At 41.9% G+C, this 23,167-nt stretch overlaps 1 protein-coding gene across 2 annotated transcripts in view; it reads right to left on the minus strand.

The window, feature by feature from the left end:
- Nucleotides 1-23,167, minus strand: part of Unc5c (unc-5 netrin receptor C) — a 365,338-nt gene that overhangs the window by 22,040 nt on the left and 320,131 nt on the right. For both annotated transcript variants that reach the window (XM_004640635.2, XM_004640634.2), the window contains 5 exons: nucleotides 21,068-21,259; nucleotides 20,033-20,377; nucleotides 17,585-17,672; nucleotides 9,317-9,485; nucleotides 6,519-6,752 (listed from right to left, as the gene is read on the minus strand). In XM_004640635.2, coding sequence (XP_004640692.1) covers nucleotides 6,519-6,752; nucleotides 9,317-9,485; nucleotides 17,585-17,672; nucleotides 20,033-20,377; nucleotides 21,068-21,259 — 1,028 coding nt within the window. The remainder of the gene's footprint in view (nucleotides 1-6,518; nucleotides 6,753-9,316; nucleotides 9,486-17,584; nucleotides 17,673-20,032; nucleotides 20,378-21,067; nucleotides 21,260-23,167) is intronic.

The raw sequence follows: 23,167 nt of genomic DNA on the forward strand, positions 1-23,167 counted from the left end.
AAGGAGAGTCTCATACATTCTACCTCTCAGATAGTAGGGCAGAAGAAGTTACTTCTGTTTCTTCTTGGATGCTTTAAACTTAATCCTCAATATAACCCTGTTCTCCATTAATTTTTAGTCTATTTATACAAGGACTTAAGTCTTTGTCAATAATAAAAGGAAAACACTGTTTTACAACATTAACCAGCTTCAGGGGAGGCAGAGAAGCTTTGACCCCCAAAAAGTGGTCTTTTCAGCAGATCTGACCTCTCTATTTGCGCGGACTCCAAACTGTTCTGCCAACACTGTTCTCTTCACATCCTCATTGCTATGTGACTGCAGCGTGAGTATCACTCCCACTGGTCCTTTAAGCACACAGGAAAGAGCCCTTGTGAAAGGTGCATAAAGCCATTCCACAGCCTCCCACAAGCTTGATGTCCACAGCCTCTGCTGGCATTCTAATTCTACATCAAGGCTTCCAGATTGTTCAGTGCAGCTTTTAAGTTTCATGTGACCACTTCTGCCCTAAGGCTTAACAGAACTGAGGAAAACTGTTTTAAAAAGGTTTTCCAAACTGAAAGAGTTGGGTGGGGAGCTAATAAAATGTATCTTGCTTGCTTGGAATTGATGGATGTGGAGATCTCCCTTCTCTCCCACCCACACATGTGATAATATAATCAGTTATGATATATAACATGATCATCAATATCCCTCACATTTTCAGTTGTAGATACTTAATGACTATCTCTCAACAACTCTCTAGTGCTAGATAGTTATGTACCTGAGAAGAAAAATTCCACTGAGCCTCCATTTGTATCCTAATGTTTTTACAAGTTTTTCTTCAATTCTGAAAAAATTCTCAGCATGCCACATCAATTTTAAAAAAGACATCAATCCCTGAAGATGCCCGCATAAGGCATTGGGGTATTACTTGCTATGCTGGAGATGGAGGTAGAAGGAGTGGGAATGAAGCACAAACCTGAAAACAGCTTTTTAAGCTTGAGTCTAGAATAAGTGAGAAGAGACTGGCATCCAAGCTTTAGAGACGGAAAAGAATGAAGCCGAGGGAGTTTCCACCAAGAAGTGAGACTGCTGCTAAGTATGAAGGGGGCCTGAGGTGCAGCCAGGGGCTTTGGGGAAAGGTGTGATACCTGGGATAACCACCATGTGAAGTATAAGGAGGCAGGAAGTGGTAAACGGACAGTAGAGAAGCAGGGTGTACACTGCAGGAGTGGCAATGCTTGGGATGAGTTCCAGATATGATCAGTGTTGTATGGGTTGTTTCATAGCAAAACAGTAGCCTGGAACTGAAAGTAGGGAACATGTTCATTTCAGGTCATCACAAGCTATGGAAATTAGTAAAGCCGGCTGCAGCACATGATGACATGAGATTTCTGGGGAGAAGTAAGTCCTTCGGAGACATGAGCAAAGGCAGAGGCCATGGAGGGCTGGGGGAGTTCTCCTTAGGAACCTAGGACAGCTTTCTCATTCCTTGTAGAAAGTCAGACAACTCAGGTCCTTACTTGGGAGGGAGGATGGTCTCAGCTGGAGAGCTTGGCTTTGAAGAAGTTTCTATTGTAGCTGAAACCTAGAATACATCTTATCTGAAAGACAGACAATGTGGCATGCTGTGAAGGCTACCAGAATACATTTGAGCCAAGGAATAGGGAGTCAAGTGGGGACACTGAGTCTTAGAGAATGGGCAAACAAAGTGGGTGGGATGAAGGACCAAAGCTAGCTTCTTCTCAGGCAGAGAAGTGCAGAGGTCTGTGCTCAAGGAACTGAAATAGGCATTGAGCAGCACAGGATGTACCCAGTCCCTAAAAGGAAGAGAGACTCCAAAGTGTTCGCTCGGTATGAGAAGTATTAGAATTGTCCTCTTAGCTTAGCACTGCCTTCGCTGTTACAGTGATGAGTAACTTGAGGGGTAGAAAAGTTTAACTTTAGCAGTGTTATTATCTGTGTCTAGATATCCTCGTAACAGCTCATGTGGTCATAAGTGGAGCTTTTCAGAGGAAGCTGGATCCAGGGAGTGTGATCATTCAATTAATGCATTCATTAATCTACTCATTGGTCTGGCATAGTTCTGTGTGTAGATAACGGGAAGGTGCATCCTGAGTGCAAGTGGCACCACCCAAATGACAGGTAGCCTGGATGGACACACAGGTATGGAAAGAAGGCGGTCCTGCTGCTCTTCTCCACTGCTCTCCTGCCTTCTGTCTGCTGTGAAGGATTTCTCCCTTTGCAACACCCTTCTGCCAGGCCACCCTGCCTTGAGGACAGCCAGCAATGGACTAAAAGCCTCTACAAACTGTGAGCTACAATAAACCTTTCCTCTAACTTGGAACATCAGATATTTTGTCTCAGCAACGAGAAAAGTAATTAAGACAGAATCAAAGTTCTGAAAAGATTATGAAAAAGTTTAGGGTGATATTTTTTTAAACTTGACTACACAATAGAATAACATAAGCAGCTTTAAGAAAACCCTTCAGCACTTCAGAACGTTTGGATGGGCCCCAACACTCCCCACTGCCTGTGCTGATTAAGGAATGCTGATTTTGGAAGAGCCTGAGGCAGGAGTGTGGTGGCCCTGGAGGGACATGAGGGGCTTGGCAGGGATGATGGGGGAAGGGTAATGACAGAAGTGGGGCGATGGGGGAGAAACTGGCAGGAAGTTGGCAGGCAAGGTGTTAGAACACAGGGTTCGGCTATGGAAGGGTCTTTCTGAGCTTGTCACTCCCACAGTTCTAACTCGAGTCTGGGTGCGAGACAGTGACACTGTGGCCGAAGTTTCTCCTGGGCATGTTTGTTAGACCATTTACCGCTGACCAGGATTTTGGTATTCCTGCATTATTAAAAGGTCATGAGGTGCAAGAAGGCCTCATCCATTATGCATGCTTGTTTCAGGCTAAGTGCTGGCTCCCCAGATGCTGAGAATTCATAAATGTCTCTTTGGAAAGCGCTGACCACAATGCAACCTGCTCCTGGGTTGTGTTCATGCTGAAAGCTGTTCACTGATCTTCCTCGGTGGTAGTCATCTGCACCTCCCTCACTAATAAACATAACGAAAGTATTTAATAAAATATTATTTTCTTGTGTGTGTAGATCTATGTGTGCCTTTGGGAAGACAGGTCAAGAGTTCTTAAGTGAAACTATGAGTGTGAATATAAAATACATGCATCAAACATTTCAGATGCAATGTAAATCTTATGTGATATGCTTTTTGCAATGATTTTTTTCTTGGAATTATTCAAAAGATTTACTTTAATCAGGACCCCATGATACCCCTACAGAAAGTCTTCCCTAAGACGAACTTAAGCCTAGCAGAGTTTTTATCCTGACAGTGCCTCAGAAGTATTATATTTGCAAAAAGTATAAAAGAAATAACCTGAAGCTTTACACCACAGCTGTGTGTTCATAGCACTTGTCCCACATCAAAACATCCAGGGCTAATAATCAAAACTGTGTCCAGGGCCAGCCAAATAGCTCAGCAGATTAAAGCGCCTGCTTAGGCAGATGCAGGGGCTGGTAGTTTGATCCCCATCCCGGGGGGCTTGCTGTGCTGGTCCCACCCCTGGAGGGGTGCTGAGATGGCAGCTGAGACTGGGTGTGGTGCTTATAATCCCAGAACTTGGGAAGCTGTAAACAGAAGGATGACTAGATCACTATGAGTCCAATCTACATAGTGAGACCCTGTACATCCTGTAGACCCTGTCCTAAATACAAAATAAAACCTAAAAACAACCCCTCCAAAAAACCTAAACAAACAAAAAAACCTGTGTCCAGTGGCTGGCCAGTGTCATCCATTCTCTGAAATCATCCTATCCAATCCACCACAAGGATCAGATGATGGCAGCTGGCTCCTCAAGTACCTGAGTCTCTTTGTGCCCCGTTGTCTTATCTTGCTTCCCAGAGGACCCGACCTCCAACATGAAGTTTTCTTAACAGAACTTTCTTTCCAAGAAAACTCCAGAAGGAAATAGCATGGCAGGACAAAATTCATTCCGGTGCACCCTTGGCTGATTCTTCTCCCACTTCTCTTCCTCTTGAGCCTACATGCTCTCACTGTCCTTCAGTGCCTTTGATGGCTGCCCTTGCTCCTTCCTTGGTCACGTCACAGAGTGTGGCATCTGCCAGGGCATTGCCTGCTTTCTGCATGTAACAGCTCTGTGGCCTGGAGCGACTTACTGCCTGTGCCCTGGGCTCCATACTTATCAGGTGGGGAGAGTGACACCTATCAGGTAGTTGTGCAGAGTAAATGAGTTAATATGAAATATTTAGAATTTTGTCTTACATATAGGAAACTTATCAGCAGTATTGACTATTATTGTTACTGTTTTCTTTTGATATTTTCCCTGATCACCTCAGATGACAAATATTGACAGAATGTTGTCGGTCTCAGCATCTGCTCCTTGTTCAGAAAGCCATACGTATTTTTCTTTTGAGAGACATTTATATACTTTAAAATTTTTGTCTTTTACTTGGTTATTTTTTATGCATTTGTTTTATGTATTTGATTATGCATGGTCTCACTATGCAGCTTGGACTTGCAGAGATCCTCCTGCTCTTAGCCTCCCCAGCTCTGGGATTCCAGGTGTGCACCACCATGTCTGGACTTTGTGGCAGGCTCAGCATACCCCAGAGCCAGGGCTAGTGCAGCATGTGGTGCTAGAGATAGAACCGTAGTCCCCTCACTTGCCTGAGCTTGCCTAAGCAGGAGTTTTCATTTGCTGAGCTACCTCGCTGGCTCCAAAATTCTTGTCTTTAATTGCCTCCTAATAATTATACAATTTGTGGGGTGCAGTTTGATGTCAGGCACCAAAATGCACATCCTGCATGATCTTACTCACATGTTGAATCTCTGAAACCAACCCCCCAGGAGTAGAGAATAGAAATGTCTGGGGATGGAGGTCAAAAAGAGACCAGCCAACAGTTACAAAGCCACCCGTAACTGTCCCTTTGTGTTACTGGATGTCTAATTTGTATCGTTAATTCAGTATTCTAAAAGAAAAAGCACTGTCAGAGATGGAGTGTTCCTGTCCTGCACAGTTCGTATTATCTCCTCCTGACACCCGACTTGAGGGTTGTAAGAGGTGAGGCTTTGGAGGTCAGGGTGGAGTTCTTGTGAAGGCATGAGGATCTTTGGAAGAGAGCTGTCTAGCCCCATCTACCACATGAAGGCACACAGGGAGGCCAGTGACCCACACCGAGGAAAAGGGTCCGCCCCCAAACCCAGTCACACTGGCACCCAATGTCAGGATGTCAGACTTCCAATTTCCAAAATAGTGAGAAACAAATGAATGTTATTTAAGCCACTCCACTGATGGGAAGGGAACTGTCACATGGCCTGCACTGACGAAGGCTCACAATCTGAAGTCCCCTGTGCCCCTACGCTGCTGCTGCCCCTTAGAGATGGAACTTGCATCTTCTCCCGATTCATTGGGTGCAGGTCAGCAGGTCCTCTGGAGATTCCCTTAAATGATCTTTCACTCCTGTTCCTTCCTCTCTCATTTCAATCAGCTCCCCAGCTCCACTGTGTACTCCTTAGTAACTTGATGTCTTCCCACCGACAGCAGACTGGTATTTCCAATCTATACTTCAACCCATCTTTCTGCCCTGTAATCCTCTCCAGCCTCCAGTAGCTCAACACACCGAATCCAACCCCTCTTGCTAACAACAGTCAAGGTCCGCCCCATCACAGGAACCTGTTTCCCTAGGCAACCTAGCATTAAGATGCTTGCACAGAGAGGTAATTCACTGTTTGCTTCCCTGTTTCTGTACACCACCTAGAAGTCTTGGAAGTTTTCCCTCTCTATTATTTCTAGTCAAAACTCAAGCACCACTAGCGCCAATCTCAAATATCAGCTCCATTTCTGATACCTCTCTTCTGAACTCCAGTAGACTCTGCCTCTCAGCTGTGAAATTCAGCACACTCTGGCTTACCTCCTCATCCCCGTCATACTTCCCTTATCCCTCCTTCTCCATCATAACTTCTTCAAACACACTTATTATATCCCTTAAAGCTTGAAATGGGATACAATGAATGGCAATAATCACACTAGGAATTAAGCTCATCTATTCTGCAAAGCAGCAGCCTGTTGTCAACTGCTAACCCTCTCCCTCACAACCCTCGTAAAAAGAATGGGAAAGCATATAAATGAAGTAGCACACAAGAGGAACATACTGCATGAGCAATTACGCCAATTTCTTTTATAGGAAGAACACAGCTGAGATAAACATGGAAGCACATTATTTACCATCCATAGGTCTCACTGCCAAGTTCTCGTACATTTTTCATTAAAAGAATTCAAAGGATATAAACAAAAGTAGCCCTTGGGAGGAACTGGCAGAAAGGAAGCAGCTCCTATGTCAGAATGGCCTCAGAGATATGGCCATTTTAACACAACACCCACTGGGAGCACAGACAGTGTCACACACCTGGGTGCCCACGCACAGGTGCTGGCCAGGTGCGCGTGGCCATGCCCAAGGCTGCCTTCCAGGTGAAGGTAAGGATGCTGGGTCCAATGGGAGCCACTTACCTTCAAGGCATCCTGGGTGTCATCCAGACAGTAGACTCGGATACTGTACTCGAGGGAGGAGCAGCACAGGGGTCCGAAGATGGCCAGCTTCAGGCGCTTCGCGGCTGCTTTGGTGGTAGCCTGGCCAACCAGGGCGTAGGTGCTGAGGTTCTCGGTGAGGATGTGGCAGGCCTGCGCATCCAGCTGAATGTAGCAGGGTGTGGTGAAGTTTTCTTCCCCAACCACCACCACATCCTGGAGGAGCAGAAGGCAAGGGCAAGACTGAGCCACGAAGCACGCCCACTGGGCCCGTGGATGGTACGGACAGAGCGCGACCTCCTCTCTCGAGCTCTATTTTCCTGCTCTTCTCCCTTTCTCAGACCTTATGATACTTCTGTCTCCAATCTAAATCATTAATTCCCTTTCTGTAGCTGCCTACATACTGATGTTTTTTTATGCACATACCATTTAGTGTCTCTTGATCATTGGAGAACTTACATGAAAACTTAAACATTTATAAATTATCCTTTTGTAATGTACTGAGCTTATTATCTGTTTCTGAGGATTTAAGGTTTTAATTTCTACATTTCTTATTTAATGTAAAAGACATATTTTATTCTGGTGTTAATATAGGATAGTACTTTTCCTTTAAAAATCCACATATTTGAAAAGAATTAAAGAAACTTAGGCATTATACAATCCTGTATTAGTGTGTTCTTCCAAAATTCAGTAGGCAGTTACTTCTCAAAGCAATATACTGCTCTTCCTAAACGATCCTGCTTGCCAGCTCTACAAAAGGTACTATATGGCAAGCTCTGTGTCTTTACTGCATGCTTCTTTTTGTCATGTACCCATCAGTCTATTCTTAAGCTTTAAAATAGATGTCAAAAATGAAAAATAAATGGAAGTGAGGGGTAAAAAATAGTGACTAATTCAATCAGGTTGATTTGTCCAAATGGCTCAAGCCATAGTATAAATAATGAGAGCAAGCAGAGAAAAGAATTCATGAAGTGATGGCCAGAGCTCCAGCTTCGTACCTGCTGGGGAGCTTCAGCTACAACTGGGAGCAGCTGGGCAGCACACAAGTGGTGCAGAGGGGCCTGGGGCAGAGGCCTTGCCTCTCTGAGGAACTTCGTGCTCAGCCTCCAGGTGGGAGAAACCTTGCACTTCCCAGGAGAAGCTGGAAGATCAGATCTTTATGCAACATCTTCCAGCATTTAACTAATTGAGATTAAGACAGAAGCCCATGTGGGAGAGAGAGAGAGAGCACACACATGAGCACAATCCACTGCACACACATGAGCACAATCCACTGTCTGCATAGGCCATTTAGTCTTTGCGTGGCAAGAGCTACGTCTCCTCTGCAGTCCATTGCCTCTTATGGGCCTGGTGCATGGTGAGCATCCAGCTACCATTTTTGGGGGAAAAATGATGGTTTCAGGATAAATGCAGTCTCCAGGCCTGGGAAGAGCTATGAAAGAAGTAGCCACCTTAAGTGGTGGTTTACTTGTTAGGCTGCATGTTACCACTTGAGCCTTAATAAGAGTGGCATTTTAACAGCATTGGTGAAATCAGTTTTTCAGCTGAACCTGTATCCCAAAAAGAAGCTCACACACAAAAGGAGAAATCAGAAAGAAGCTTAGTAGCTCTGAGCTTATTGCAGCCCCAAAGGACTCCTGTAATGAAGATGTGTTGTCCAGCAGGACAAAGGCAGGCCTCAGGACCACATAATGGCTCCTTATGGAGACCATGAAATGACAGGGCCAAGAACAAGGTGGCCATGCCCCAGAGCTTGGATCCTTTAGTTTAAGACAGCACTATATTTATTATTATTCAACCCCAGAGATGCAGGGTAAAGGGAGAGAATCTTGCAAACACTTCATGGTCTCTTAAGATAATGTTTTGGATTTTTTAAAATGTGAACAGTTTACAGAGTAAGTGAGATCAAAGTAAGATCTGGTTAAGTCTAGTCTTAACTCAATTTAAAGATAATCTAGATTTTAGATCCTTCAGCAGAGAATGATTTCCTTATATGGCCAGAAGAAACATGTTCACAGGAAGAAAAATCTACTTAATCCCAGGGTGCTCTGCTACTTTGCAAATTTTACATTTTCCTAAAGTATTATGGGCTTAAATTTTCATGTATATCTTTAGAAATTTCTTTGCTAAAACAAAAATATCATAAGTAATTACAGAATATATAACGTTTATTCCTTATATAATTTCAGGTTATACATGTATAAACTTAAATGCAAATTTATATTCATATAACAGTTTTTATAATTAATTGATATTACTTGACAAACATATTCCTGAGATATATGCATGGAGTGCAGAACTCTGATGTAAGGGACAGAACCCACTAAGTCACGGTCTTTAATAAATTATGGTGGTAACAGCCATACAGGGACAAGGAGCCACTGACAGTCCTCGTGCTAGTGGCACTTTGGAGATGTGTCCTTTCTATTCTACCAGGTTAAATTCCCAAGTCTAGTTTATAAGAACTTCTTCCTATTTGCTTTCAATCTTTCTCATCTTGCAAACTGACTAACCAACTAATTCCTTCCCAATAAACACTATCTGTAAGCTAGAAGAGACTTGTCTGAAACTTCTGAGTATATTTTTGCTGAGTTAGCTCATGGTTGATCATCTTTTGCTTTGTGTCTCTCAATCAGAAAATAAAGCACTTAGGAAACAGACTGTCTGCCCGACTCTACCAGGGCATGGGACCTACAGTCCACCCAGGTTTGGCTGTAGGGTTAAAGGTCTCCCATAAGTGTGCCACTGGACCCTCACCTCTACCCCCAGAAACCCCTCACCTCCCACTGGCCCTGTGCGGCCTGGTTCTTGAGCTGGATCTTCCAGTCCTCTGTGTTGGGGTCTGCGCAGTGATGCAGGGTGAGGACAACTGGGCGGGTGAGCAGGGCTCCGGGGGGCCCACAGCTCACGACTGGGGTCAGCAGTGTCTGACCATCTTCCATGGGTGGCCTGGGGGGAAGCAGGGAACCATCTCAGTGACATGTTATAACACTGATGCATTATGTACTTATCATTGAGAGCTGAGATCTAAAGTTGTACAAACAGTTCAAATCATTTTCTCTTGAAGCTCTTTTTTAGGGAGTGGGGCTGGGGCAGAAATAGATGGGAAGACATGCACTTTATACGGAGACTTTGATCCTGGAGGAGCAGAGGTCTCTATGATAACAGTGAATCTCTTTGATCTGCTCTGCTCAGACATAGGTCTGCATTTGGAGCTTCCTCTGATTTCATGAAGGGTACTTTCAGGGTGGAACGAGAAAGAATCAAGTTCTTATGAAGTTACATAACCAGCTTTTCTGATAATACTTGCCATTGGTCTCACAGGGATTTAAATACTTTTGTGTTTTTAGGACCAAACTGAAAAATACTTTTAAAAACATCACTTCAGAATGAGGACACCCTAGAGCTAAACTTAGTCCAAATGACTTGTGGGAATAATTCAGGCTAGGATAGCAGATTCATTATTGCAAATATGACCAAAAGATTATAGAACTGTATTTCTATGACAAGTTAAATAAAATGAGATCATTTGACTTACATGTTTCCTACTCAGAGAATTTGGGCAGAAAGAACCTCAAAAATTCAAATTCCTTTATCTTCTTGTATATTTTAAAAAATCTCTTTCATTCTTTACACCTAAAATAACTAAAAGCAAATGAACAAATTGACCCAACCTATCGCCAAAGTGTTGGGCAGATTACCTAAAACTTCTGGCTCACACAGGCTGGCTAGTGCTGGAACTAAAACGCATCTCTTCTCAAGGACTCTGCCCAAGATACCTTCAGAAGAGCTGGATTTGGACTGACAAGGGCCTTTGGGGGTCACGGAGCTTGGCTTCCACCTTGAGCAAGAGCATCACTTCAGCACACCAGGGTCTGATTAGTACTTCTGAGATAGGCTCAAAATTCCAGTCCCTGCCTACTAAGGGCCAGCCCATTATCTACTCAAATTGACAAAATACCCTAAGCTGATGTGAACACAGTATACCTTCCTTGAAATTTTTTTCAAATATCTCTGACCTGCTTTCTGGCCTACTTCATTTATTTGGATGTGGTTATGAAATCTCTAAAATCTTCTTTATTATAGACCAAACACCCTACTTCTTTTTCTACATCAGCTGGCAGAGCATGGTTTCCAGATCTCTCCCTGTATTCATTTATTTTCATTTTCATGTGGAAGATTCCATTTTTTTATGTTCTAATTAAATTTGGGCATCTTGAAATGAACCCAGTATACAAGTGGCCACTATGTGAGAATACTTTTTCCTTTGCTTTGGAAGATGTAGCATATTCATGCCTCACAAAATTGCTGCATGAGATTATTCTCCATCAAGTCATTATATATAAATATTATTTAGCATGCACCAGTTAGAGAAGTTCTAGATAGTATGGTGAAATATCTCCTTTATAAAATAAGGCAAGGAAAATGCTAGAAGGTTAAATAATTTGGGAAAACTAACCCAAGAATTATGAATGTGAAAGATAGGCTAAATCAAGACAGTTCTGCCTGCAGTAATGGCTTTGGAATGTAGGTATGTACATTTACATTTAGCTTTTTAATTTCACCTTAATAATCCCAAGGTAAATTTCTTAATACTTATCTTCCTCCAAGTAGTAGTTATCCTCCATAAACTGGCTATGCTTGCCTCTTACGTTCCTATTATAATCAGTGGTAATATCATGATGCAAGGGTAAGGTGGTAAGGCAAGAACAGAGAACTTGTCAAGAAACCTCTTTTCCATCTAGTGCCATTATTTCTAACCTTTTATTGATTTGGTACAGTGTCTTGCCACACAGCTCAGACTTGTAGTGATCCATCTGTCTCAGCCTCTGCAGTGCTGGGATTACAGGTGTGCACCACCATGCCCAGTTTCGGTAGCTGGCAAGGCACACTGGGAGTTCTGGGCCTGCACAGCATGCAGTACTGGGATTCAAACCTGGCTCTTTGTGCTCGCCAGGTAGGTGCTTAGATCACTGAGCTATCTCCCTGGTCCTTAATGCCATTATTTCTGAATTATTTAGTTCAACTAAATATAAACCCACTGTACACTGTCCAGGTGATACCTTTCCATCTAATCACATATGTGTTAATAAAGAATATATCAACGTTATTATAATTGCAGTACCTCCTTGCAATTGAGTTTTTTTACTCCTTCCAGTTTATCTATTATTTATTATATCTTCTAGAAGACAGTTTACCTCTATGGCTTACCCTAACTTAATACTCAGTGAATAATAGTAATTGTCATTAACTTTAGCATTGTTGGAAGACAGTTCTCCCTAATTTCTCACGATGCTGCATGTTCTGTCTGTTCAAGGCTACACAGCAGCTGCCTTGGAAGAAAAAGTCAGCGTTAACCTTTGGAGCAACTGGCAGCAGGTCTACTTCTCAGACTCAGGTTCCCTAGGGCCAGAGGCCTTTACTGAGATGCATAGATGTCATCTGACCCTCTTTGTGTCATCTTTTGTGAACTCAGGCTTAGGGAACTACCACAAAAATGACGTTACTTTGGGTAGTGCTATTTCTGTGACTAATAACTGTCCTTTGTCTCTGTCCTGTATCGGCAGTCATAAAACCAGCAGCTAAGTGGACAGCTGGAAAGACAAGGTCAAACCCTAGAGCTTTGCTCATCAACAACGACCTAAAGACTGAAGAAGAGCTCGGTATTTATCACTGTGGAGATCCGCAGGCTCTCACTGGTCCCTTTCTAGATCAAAAACTGCATTAGCGTCTTACCAACACATGTGTCTTCCCATTTAGAAACCCCAAACCACCTTTCCCTACGTTTGGTCCTTTAATATCATCTCCACTCTCGATGGCTAACACAGAATTTACTTTGTTAAATCTGAAGTTTCCTAGGTACTTGGAAATGCACCTCAATTTTGGAGTCATCAGGTTATCATTAGCAACTTCAGCCCTCCTGACAAGCCACCTCGGTTTTCACCTCCCCTTAACCCAGTTTGTCCTTCGATCTGGTCTGAAATTCATTCTCTTCCAACATGAATGAAGTTTTACTTTCATCATGTTATAGTTAATAACACACTCTCTGCCTCAGGCAGTGACTTTATTATTCCCTAATTCTACTTTTTTCCTGCCAAAAGAGGAAAAAAAATGACAAAGATTGCATTTTCCTGAGCTTTACTATTACCTTTTAGCTACAAGTGTACTTTGAGAAGTGAGCATTAAACTTTAAGGAAGGAGACTAAAGTGGAATCCACTTCAAGTGGCCCTTGCAATCTAGTTGGGGATTGGAAACATCTGTCTCTCAGGCTGGCATTAGCAGCTGGCACTGGAAGTCGGGGAGAAGGGGTGCTTCTCCGAGGTGAGTTGGAGCAGAAGGGAGAAGACTCCCTGCTGGGTGGGGGCTCTGTCAGCAGGTGGGGCACCATGCTTGGAGCAGGGAGAAAGGAGTGGGACAGTGCCAAGAGAGCTTCTGAACCCAGTGAGGTGCCTGAATGCAATGAATAGGGAGTGCTGGAGATGAATTCTTACAGGGGCCAAAAGCAGAAACTGAAAAGAATCTCATATGCTTTTAAGATGAGAGAAACACCATAAAATTGGAAATATCTCCAAGCATAGGTAGAAGGAGTGATTTAGGTGCAAATTATGTAACTATGATAAACCAAAGGGCAGAGTTTCTGAATCCACATTGCTTTTTTTTTTTAATGCATGAGGATATTAAGCTATGTAAAACAAAATAGTCAAAATAAATGAATCTGATTCATATTTTTGCAGATTTTTCTCTCTAGTCTCATATGTTACCTAAACTGTCCAAGCAAACAATCTGCAAATATTCACTGCTTTTGATACAGAAATGAAAACAGACAAAAATTAGCTACACAAGAAATTAGTAAAATGCAGCAAGGAACAATGACTCAAATTTTAGTGGTTTTTCAAAGTCCAACAAGCATAACATCATGGTAAATGCTAGATGGCTTCCGAGTCCTCCAGGACAATCCCTGTGAAGAGTTCATTTCCTGCCAGAGCTCTTCTTTGTTGGCTGTTATCAGCGAGGGTACTTCTACCCCCAAGTCCATAATTTACAAACTCCCATACAAGTAATTGCATTTGTTCCCCACGGCACACCTATAAGGTATTTGGAGTAAGAATTTATGTCACCTCTTCCCCAGAAGAGGAAGCTGCAATCCAGAGATACTAACACATTTGCCTAAGGACACGAAGCTAGCCATCAGCAAAGTTAGATTTCAAATACAAGTCGTTTAGTTTCTTTCATAGCATGGCCTTTCATGGATTTCAGTTAGAACCTTCACAGCTGTTTTGCTAGAACAAAACATTTTGGAAAGAACATGCCCCCACCCAGTGCCTTCTTGCTGCGGTTGCGTGTGCCCACTGTCAGGTCCCCAAGAGGACAGCACCATGCTAAATGCAGCTGCCTTTTAAAGCACATGCCGTCCCACATAATGGGCAACTTGAAACATTTGCACTCCAGGTATTTGACAGGGAATACCTAACTCACCAGCTATCACGAGCTAAATTGAGCAAAAAAATATTTATGGAAACCACTCTGAAGGGCATATCACCATTTACCCAGACAGGCAAAGTCCATCCCTGGATTGAGGCAAACAGCGAGCACTGTGCTCTGGACAGGATGGAGCCACTGTGCTCCCATGGAACCATTGCGCTGAATGCATACTTGGGCCTTACACAATCTAGTTCTGCTGAGGGACACCAGTGAGGTGAAACTCATTGCAATTTTGATGTGAAAGATGCTGTTTATTTATATTAAAATGTCTTCTTCATAAGGAAGCAAATCATAACAACTGAGTCTTCTCTGGACATACTTTTTTACTTCATAAAAATGTGGATCCTCTAACTTCCCACGTTCTCCTTTCTCAAGTTTGGCAGAGTCAGCTCATGACTTAGTGCCAGCAAATGTGCTGCGAGTCACTTCAGAGATTGTGCACCGTGACCGTCCACCTGACTTCAACCTATCTTTCATAAACTTATTTTTCTCATTTTCTTTTTCAAACAACTTTAAATGTTGTGCCTTCAATTGAAAGGAATGTGGTTTTATAAACCATTTTGAAGCACTTCTTTGTAAGTAGGCTTTCAATAAACCCTACTTTTAAGCAAGGCTTAGAATCAGGAGAGAATGAGATGTACATACCTGTACTCCACGGCCTCTCATCTCTAGATATTATAGTAACTCTTCAAACTGAGGATCTTGGGACTCATGAGTGTTACAAAAATCTCTACTTAAAACAGGAAATATCTCTGAACTTCACTGAGACATGCCAACTACTAACTACTATTTTACAAAATACCAAGCAATCACATTACAAAAACAACTCCTATATAGTTACACATCTAAGGACATTTTAGCCTTTGACTCTATCCTAAATGTGCTCTTCTATTTCTATTTAGTAGACCTCTGCAGTTTTGTTTTGTCACTAACTTATATTTCAGCTGTACCTACAAGAATTTCACCCATAAACATTTCCTAAAAGCCACTGATGCCCTGTAGTTGACAAATCCGTTACTTTTTATTGTTCTTCCACCATCTTTATATTTTTTAATATCATCACTACCTGCTGTATCTTGAAGCCCTCTTTACTTTTGAGTTTGCAGATACTCTTATATTGTGGCTGATTCATTTATCCTTACTAATATTCATTCTTTCATTCAAAAATGCTCACTGAGCAGCCACTCTAGGTTCAGCACCATGTATGTGCACATACATGGTCTTCAGTATCTGCCTTGTCTTCTTGTTCTATTCAGTTTCTCAGGCACCCAAACCTGTGCAGGAATATTCCTCCAGAGACAGGAAAGCAGAGCAAGCAATGCTCTGTGAAAGCACCTGTCCCATCACCAGCTTAGCTGGGCTACTTAGGCACTACCCTGGGCCTTCTCTGAGAGCCCAGCGAGGAATGAGGAGGTCTCTTGTCACATTCACAATGCTTTGTGTAATTAAGTTCACAACTCCTTCAGCCAACTCACATCAGCAAATGACCCTTGGCATAAGGTTCAGCTGGAAACATACCCAGTTTTGGACACAATGAAAAGAATCAGAGAGGGGGAACTGCTCAAAATTTCCCTACAGATGCCTTAAAGTAACAGCCATTTCTCTGCAGGTGCTTGCCCTGTCTTCTCCCAGAAAAGTTGTGTCATTGCCTAACCTGTGAAGCATTAGCAGGAGTTCTAGTGAACAAAAAAGTGTGTGTCCAAAATGTAGAACAGTGAGCAGGTAGGGGTCTGATCTGCACAGCACGAGGCATATTTCCTTTAGCAATCCTGAGCTCTCTTCAGCTTCATTTTAATAAACAGAAGTCCTTTGATGCGCACAACTTCACCAGAGCAACACCCTGGGCACCTGACTTCAGGTGGTAGGCAGAGCAAGGAGTGATATATCATTTCCTTTGCTTTCTAGTCAAAGGCAGTGGAACCTAAAAGCGGAACTGTGTAGTTTTATCAATTTTCTGTGTTTTCTTTCCTTTACCTGAAATGTACAATCACCCTGGTTGTGTGTCCGTGCAGCGCCTAGCTGTTCCTTCCAGCCGTGCCCTCTGCAGTCTCGAGCTTTAGTCACAGACCTGGGTCACCCCAGGAAATCAAGACCATGAGCACCTCCCTGCTCTATGAAAGGCACGCGGCAATGCTCATTTCTATTTAAATTAAGTGTCCATGCTGGCAAAGGCCTCTGTGGATGAACAGATGGATGGATTTAACTCTAACCCTGACTCTAGTCAAGGAAAATAAAATTAAAAAACCTTAACATTTTCTAATCTTTTCTCCTGTTGAAAAATTGGGGTGCTTTGAGGATCTGAGCAAGTTTCTTCGCCACGGGAATTTTTTTAAAAAAGAATAGTTGATGTGGGTAAATACAAGCCTATTAGTGATGCTCTGTTGTTCAAGTTTAAAGCATGAAAAAATGCTTAAGGAATTTTGTTATTCTCTTAGTTTGGCGATTGTTTGTGTAGGAGAAAGTATAACATCTAAAGAAAAAAACTGTTCTGGGTCACACCGATTATAAATACCAGTAATGCTACCTGAGTGTGTGATAAAAGAGCTTTTCAGCTATGAAGAGCACGACTAAAAATGGATGCTTTAGTGATGAGAGCAGGAAAGGAAAAAGGAATAACACGGGATAGTGATAACCTAGTTCTACATTTGTCCCTCGCGCTTTGTACTCTGGGCTGAGGGGGCGGAGCAACGCCCTGTGGATCCGCGTGGCCACAGGGCCTTTTGGGTGAAGACCTTGCTGTTCTTCAGAAGCTTGCGTCAGTTGGGCTTCCGACGCAGAATTCACCACATGCTTGCACACTTGATGTGGGAACTAATCAAGAAAGAAGTCTGCGATTTATCAGAGATCAATCAGAAAATTGAATTCGAGATTTCTAAATGCCTCATTATTTTTACTTAAATTTATTGTTATGATTATGACATATTTGAAACAGAGCCTTTTGAGTCAATCTAGTTTTTTTTTTTTTTTTTTTTTAATGTATTTGGCACAGGTTCTACAGGGTCTACAGGGTCTCACTAGAGTCAATTTAGTTTTGATCAACCGTGGGCCCATTTGGAAAGGCCGCACTATGGAAGCGGCAAGCACTAAAGATAAGCAGGAAGTTGGTAACACCTTGGCCGGGAGAGATGCAGAAGGAAGAATCTGTGGCTAAAAGCCTGGGCTGCGCTGAAGCAGTGGAAGTGGCAGGGGTTGAGGGGTGAGCAATCCCTGTGATCTTTCACCTCCTAATGTGAACAGGCTGGATTCTCGAGCCACGCCACATGGAGTCCCTGTCTGTGTTGACCCACATAGAGCTCTGGATAATCTGTGTATTTGGGCTGCTTTTTGCTTCCTAAAATGGTTGCCTATCTATTTGGGAATGGTGTGTTTGTCATTCCATTCATGCTGAAGATCAGCAAAAGTGTCTGAAGTGTTAAAGATAAAGAAAAATAAAACTTGACCTTTTATATGCCTAGGGAAAAATGTATGTCACTCACTGTATGCTTTAAAACTATGTGCTTATTTCTACTGTACAATTCTCAAAGTTAGACATTTAGAAGTCAAGTGATCAGAGAGACATATTTACCTCATAGCTTCTTTCCTGTGTACAGTCACATACATCTCGTAGACTCTCCCTTGGGGAATGGCCCCTGCAGGAATCAACAAGCTCACTCCTGAATAGCAAAGGGAAAAGCAGTCTTATAAGACCTATGAATCAAAGGGAAACTTTGGGAATGCTTTTGCAGCAACCAAAGGGAATGAGATTTTTTTTTTTTTGTGAGCATATAACCCTAAGCCTGTTTTGTTTTCTCTGAAGACATGTAAATATTCATAGCTGCCCTGCCTTCCTTCCTATGGGCCTTACTTGTTACCACAGCTCCCTCTGAACTGTTATGAAATTACTTAAATGAATGAGGTGATTTTTAAAACTCTTGTTTTATTTAAGGAATCAGACAGATGGTTCCACTGTTGTTTTCCTTGTAAAACAAGGAGAGAACCAAAAACTGCTATTAAAATTCCAAACAGCTATAATGATGCATTATTTCTAATTAAAAAAATAAATTCCCCACAAGATTCAGAGTTAGGGAAATGCCAACTTTAGCCTATCAAAACAAAACAGAAACAAAAACTCTAAACATTTATTTTTGAAATACCTGGTTAGCATCACTGTGATTCTACAATAGAATTGAGTTGGTGAGGAATCTTTTTTTTTTTTTTTTTTTAACCAGGGATTGAATTTAGGCTCTGAGCTTACCAGGGAAGCACTTATTCCACTGAACCATCTCCCCAGCCGGAGGAGTCTCTTTTATAATCTAAACCTCTAAGAACTGAACAGCTGATAGTTTCATCATAATTGGTTACAACTTAGCCACTAACTGGGGCTCTTCAGGAGGATGACGAAGGTGAGCTGCATTCTAAGCTAACTACCTAATAGTAATATTGGAAAACCTGAGCTTTCTTCAGGCTTAACCAGAAGGCTTGTGGAAGTCTTATCCAGAATCCCTGATTCAGAAGGTCTGGGGGTGAGTGAGAGAATGTGCTGTCCTAATAAGTTGCCAGGTGATGCCCAGGATGGAGGTTTGGGACTCACCCAAGACATGCACTACTGGTCACCATCACAAGGAGTGACTCAGGGTGGCCAGCACTCTGAAGACATTTGCTCCACCATTTTATTCCCATGAATGCTTGGCATATGTTGGGAACTCTTGCTAATCTGATAAATAAAATAAGGCAGGTTGCTCAACACTGCCTTTTACATATTAAGAATTTAATACATGTTTTCTCCCTCTCTTTCACTTAAGAAGCCTTTAAAATATCACATATCAAGATGAGGCAGGCATTGAACAGGGAAAGGAAAAGCAGAATAATCTGAGTACCACAGGGAAAAGGCACCTTAGAAATAATTACAATGTTTAATGTAAGAACAATAGAATATGCCCTGATATAGTCATTTGATGCACTATTATAAATATACTTTTATATCATGATTTTAAATAAACATGCAAATAGCATGGCACAAGAATTAATGAGAAAAAGGTGAAGAAGTTTTATGATTTTACCTCTGTAAAAACTGAACAAAAAAGAAAAATGGAGTTCGATTTAATATTTTAATAAAATTAAACTTCCTGGGCATTGAAACAAGGGACTGAATAAGAACAAAAGATAGGTTCATGTTCAGGCCGCAAGATCAAAGGTCTATATATTACTTCATCATATTTTAAAAATATGACATTAACACATTAGGTTGAGGAAGTTGCTTTCTAGTATTATATTTAAAAATTCATAGCCTTGTCCAAAAGAATTAAGGGAGATTCAGAGAGGGAGTTACTAGCTCTCTAATGACTCAAAGTTGCAAACCCAATGCTCTTATTGATTAATGATTTCTGATCTCTAATCCAATGCTGTCAGTCACTAAAAGAAGTTCACCAAGAAAGACTTTTATGTGGTCTTTTTTCTAGATGCAAATAAAACTACATAACAAGTTAAAAACTAAATAATAAAAAAAGACATCTCAAGGTAGGGATTTTAGGTGGATATATGAGAGGACTGAGGGAATATTTTATGAATACCTTATAGATAAAGACTCTGGAATGAAGATTTGATGTCTACTTTGATATTTCTGATCATCTGAACATTAGCATTCTGAAGGTTTTCCTCCATTTGTAAATAATCTTGATCAATTGTTATATTTTCTAATTAATAATCCTTTTAAGGTATAGGGACAGCAGCTAGCTAGGGTCACTGGCTTGATGTTGCCTGTAAAGTTCTACTAAAAAGGTCAGTGACAGTTATAAAGTATAGCTCAGCAGAAAATTGTGAATAAAATATTTCTAGAGGAAGTATTTGCAGAATTGGTTGGGGAAGATAAATGGTTTTGCTGATTTTATGTGAAGCAATATTTGATTTATATTTAAAGCAAATTTGGCATAGATAGGCTATATGGAACTCTTTAGGTCTAATGAAAACAAGAAAGACTGGGCACAAAGAGGACAGCTGCAAGTGGTGTCTCCACCACTCCAGCTCTCAAGATTACCTGAGCTGGGGACAATCAGATGACCCCCGAGGGAGTTGAAGGTGCCAAATGCTGTACAAGATGGATCCGTCTGTCTGGCAAGACTCTGGTTCTTCAGGTTGAGAGCCTCATTCTCCAGCAAGGATTGTGTCATCTGGGGGGACAGCTTGGATGTAAACTCAGAGAGGTCATCTTGGGGAGTGACAGCACCTGAGGTGTTGTACACTTTGATTTTCAGGTTGGGCAGTGGATCCAGAATTGGAGAATTGGTCATGGGGATCTTGTCTGAGACATCATGCAGGGCGTAGACAGGTCCTCTGTACATGGCTGCAGCTGATGTGAGGTCTGGGGGCACTGCCAGGAGATCTGAGGCAGAAAGAGAAAATGATTCCCTCTGAGTTCTCTACTCGGGTGACCTACATTAGTCAAGACTCCCCGCCCACCCTCTGAACCAAGAGCAAAGCACTCAGCCAATACTGGAGATGTAGAGACTCAGGCTGTGCTGAAAATATGGCAGCCAGTCCATCAGCATCTGTTTTATGATTGGCCATTTCCAAGTAGCCCAGCCCACTCTGTGTTTAGCTTGGAAACTCATGTTACATCGAAGTTAATGGGCTGTTTCAGCAGACAGTACTGTACAATAAAGCCTACAAGGAAGGCACTGTTTGGTAAGAGTTTCCTTTGTCTGCACTGGATTTGGGTTCATCTGTAAACCACTGCACTCAATGCAATACAAGAAGACTCATTAAAAAAGGGGAGACAAAGAAACTAGAGGTTTCTTGGGGTTGGTCAATAAATCAGTGTATTTTTAAAAGATAGAAGTTCAAAAGTAGGACATGGAAACTGTGGGAAAGAAAAAAGATAATTTGCACACCTGCTCCATTCCAATTTGGTATGTGGACTGATAACAACCCAGTAATGAGTGAGCTCGATGAAACTTGCTGTCTTCATGGAGCTTACATTCTAGCTGAACTAGATGAACCAAATGGCACCGATCTGAGGCCACAGAGGGAAACTGCTCACACAAGGAACAGTCTTTCATAGACTACTACTGACCTTGTCTGGCTGCCTTGATGTTCACAGGCTGGAAACCCCCATTGAGTGCCGAAGAGTCAATGATATCAGACTCAAAGTCCCGGTGATTCTTGCGATACACAAACAGGGCGACAATGACAGAGATGGCCAGGCACACTATCACCGCAATCACAATCCCAACATAAAGAGCCACATCATCTGAGTCAGGAGCAGCTAGAGTGGAAGAAGGAAACATTGGGCCAACTACTATGAAAAATTTCCCATAGGACACATATGTATTGCTATAAATTTTTCAGATGTTTATTGCCTTTTTTATAGGTTAATTTCAAATCTATTTTGAAAGCTATATAAAATGACTGTGGCCTTTCAGTGGAAAATTATCTCTGATTTCTTTTTCTTTTTCACTCTGCATCAATCCACCCACTAATCTATCTTATAATTGGGCAGCATAATAGACCATTTATTACTCACATATGAAGAAACCAGAGCTACAACCATCCCAACCCACAGAGAAAAACTAAATGTATTACTCCTTTTAAATGAAAAAAGGTTTTTTTTGTTTTTGTTTTTTTTTGTTTTTGTTTTTGTTTTTGTTTTTGTTTTTGTTTTTTCAGAACTGGGGATTGAACTCAGGCCCTTGTGCTTGCCAGGCAAGTGCTGATTCTACTGAGCTATCTCTCTGGCCAAGTTTGGGCTTTTTAATTCACTGATAGTTATTTTAAAAAATAAACACTTTAAGAAATACATGGCATTTTTTGAGTCTGTGTATTTATTGAGCAAGAATATTTTCCTAAGTATCATTCCAGGTCATAAAATCACTTTCCCTACCTCTCTCCTTCTTACTCCTAAGTCAATGCAGGGGCAGGTGGGAATCATGTAACTAAGCAAAGCAAGTATTAGCAGCAAACACTGGACTAGAAAGGCATGCTTTTAGATAGCTCAGGTCAGGGGAAGAGGGTAAGGCCATGCTGTTCTTCAAGTTCAGACTTCTGGTACAGACACGCTACCACCACTAAGGACCTCGAGCTTCTCATGGGCTTTTATAAGACAGTTACATCTGAGCCTCTTGTTCCTGGGCTACGCAGCTCTAGAGTACACTAAGGTAGTTGCAGGCCTGGATCAGTGACCAAGAAAGTCAGGTTACCCTAAAAGCCAAGTGAGCTTTGATAACTACAGGGTGCAGTCCACTGGGGGGCCTGTTTCTGGGTAAAGGAAGGAAATAATTTCTATAAATACTTCCTGTTTCCTCAGTGTCTTGAAGCATGCTTTGATCCAACTGGAATAGGCAATAGAACTGGTAATTAAAATATCAGCAACAACATTAAACCCCTGCAGAACCACTTTGCCGGTTTTAAGTCTCTGTCTTCCACGTACTCTGACCCACTAAAGAGTTTGTCAAAGATAACAAAAGCTACTCTGTTCTCTGAAAGAGAGGGGGTCACTTTGGTTCTTCAGGTGGTCAAGAACAACCTTAAATTTTATGATCAGTTTTATATATGTAAGCATTTTGGGGGTAAGAAGAATTTTCAAATGGGTAAGTCCTGGGACCTAAAACCGTGAGAAGCCATGCTCTCTTTCCTCTGACTCACAGTCACATGGCTCATTTGAGGAAACAGCTCATCTTTTCCCTTGCCAGCAGCACATGTGTTAGCTCACAGGCTGGTGTCACAGTGGCCTCCACAGGCTGGAGGCGTAAATGAATTTCCTGTCAGAAATTGTTCCACCTCTTTTGGCACATTGTGTTTAAATGTCAAAGGATTATGCTTCTTTTAAAAAATACTGTCCTTCCCAAAGTTTCCAAAATATCCACTTTTCCATAAATCAAGTCAATTTTGGTTTACTTTTTCCACAAAATAATGAATCCCAAACACTCTTGGTTGCATGAGTGTGGTTTTCCAAGTGCTGCTTCTCTCTGCTACTGCTGGGTTTTATTTGGGACCCAGCCACAGAATTCTAAAGTCTGGTCAGAACATCGTATGTAAATCCTTAATGTTTTACTTCAGCAGGCCACGATTACTTATTCAACATCCATGAGTCCTAGAACAAGAGATATGCATTTTACCAACCTTTGCCTTTTCAGCATTTGAACCCTGCCCTTTATTTCTATCAGCAAATTTCGTG

This window comes from Octodon degus, unplaced genomic scaffold, assembly GCF_000260255.1.
Source record: "Octodon degus isolate 3935 unplaced genomic scaffold, OctDeg1.0 scaffold00125, whole genome shotgun sequence".
NCBI lineage: Eukaryota > Metazoa > Chordata > Mammalia > Rodentia > Octodontidae > Octodon > Octodon degus.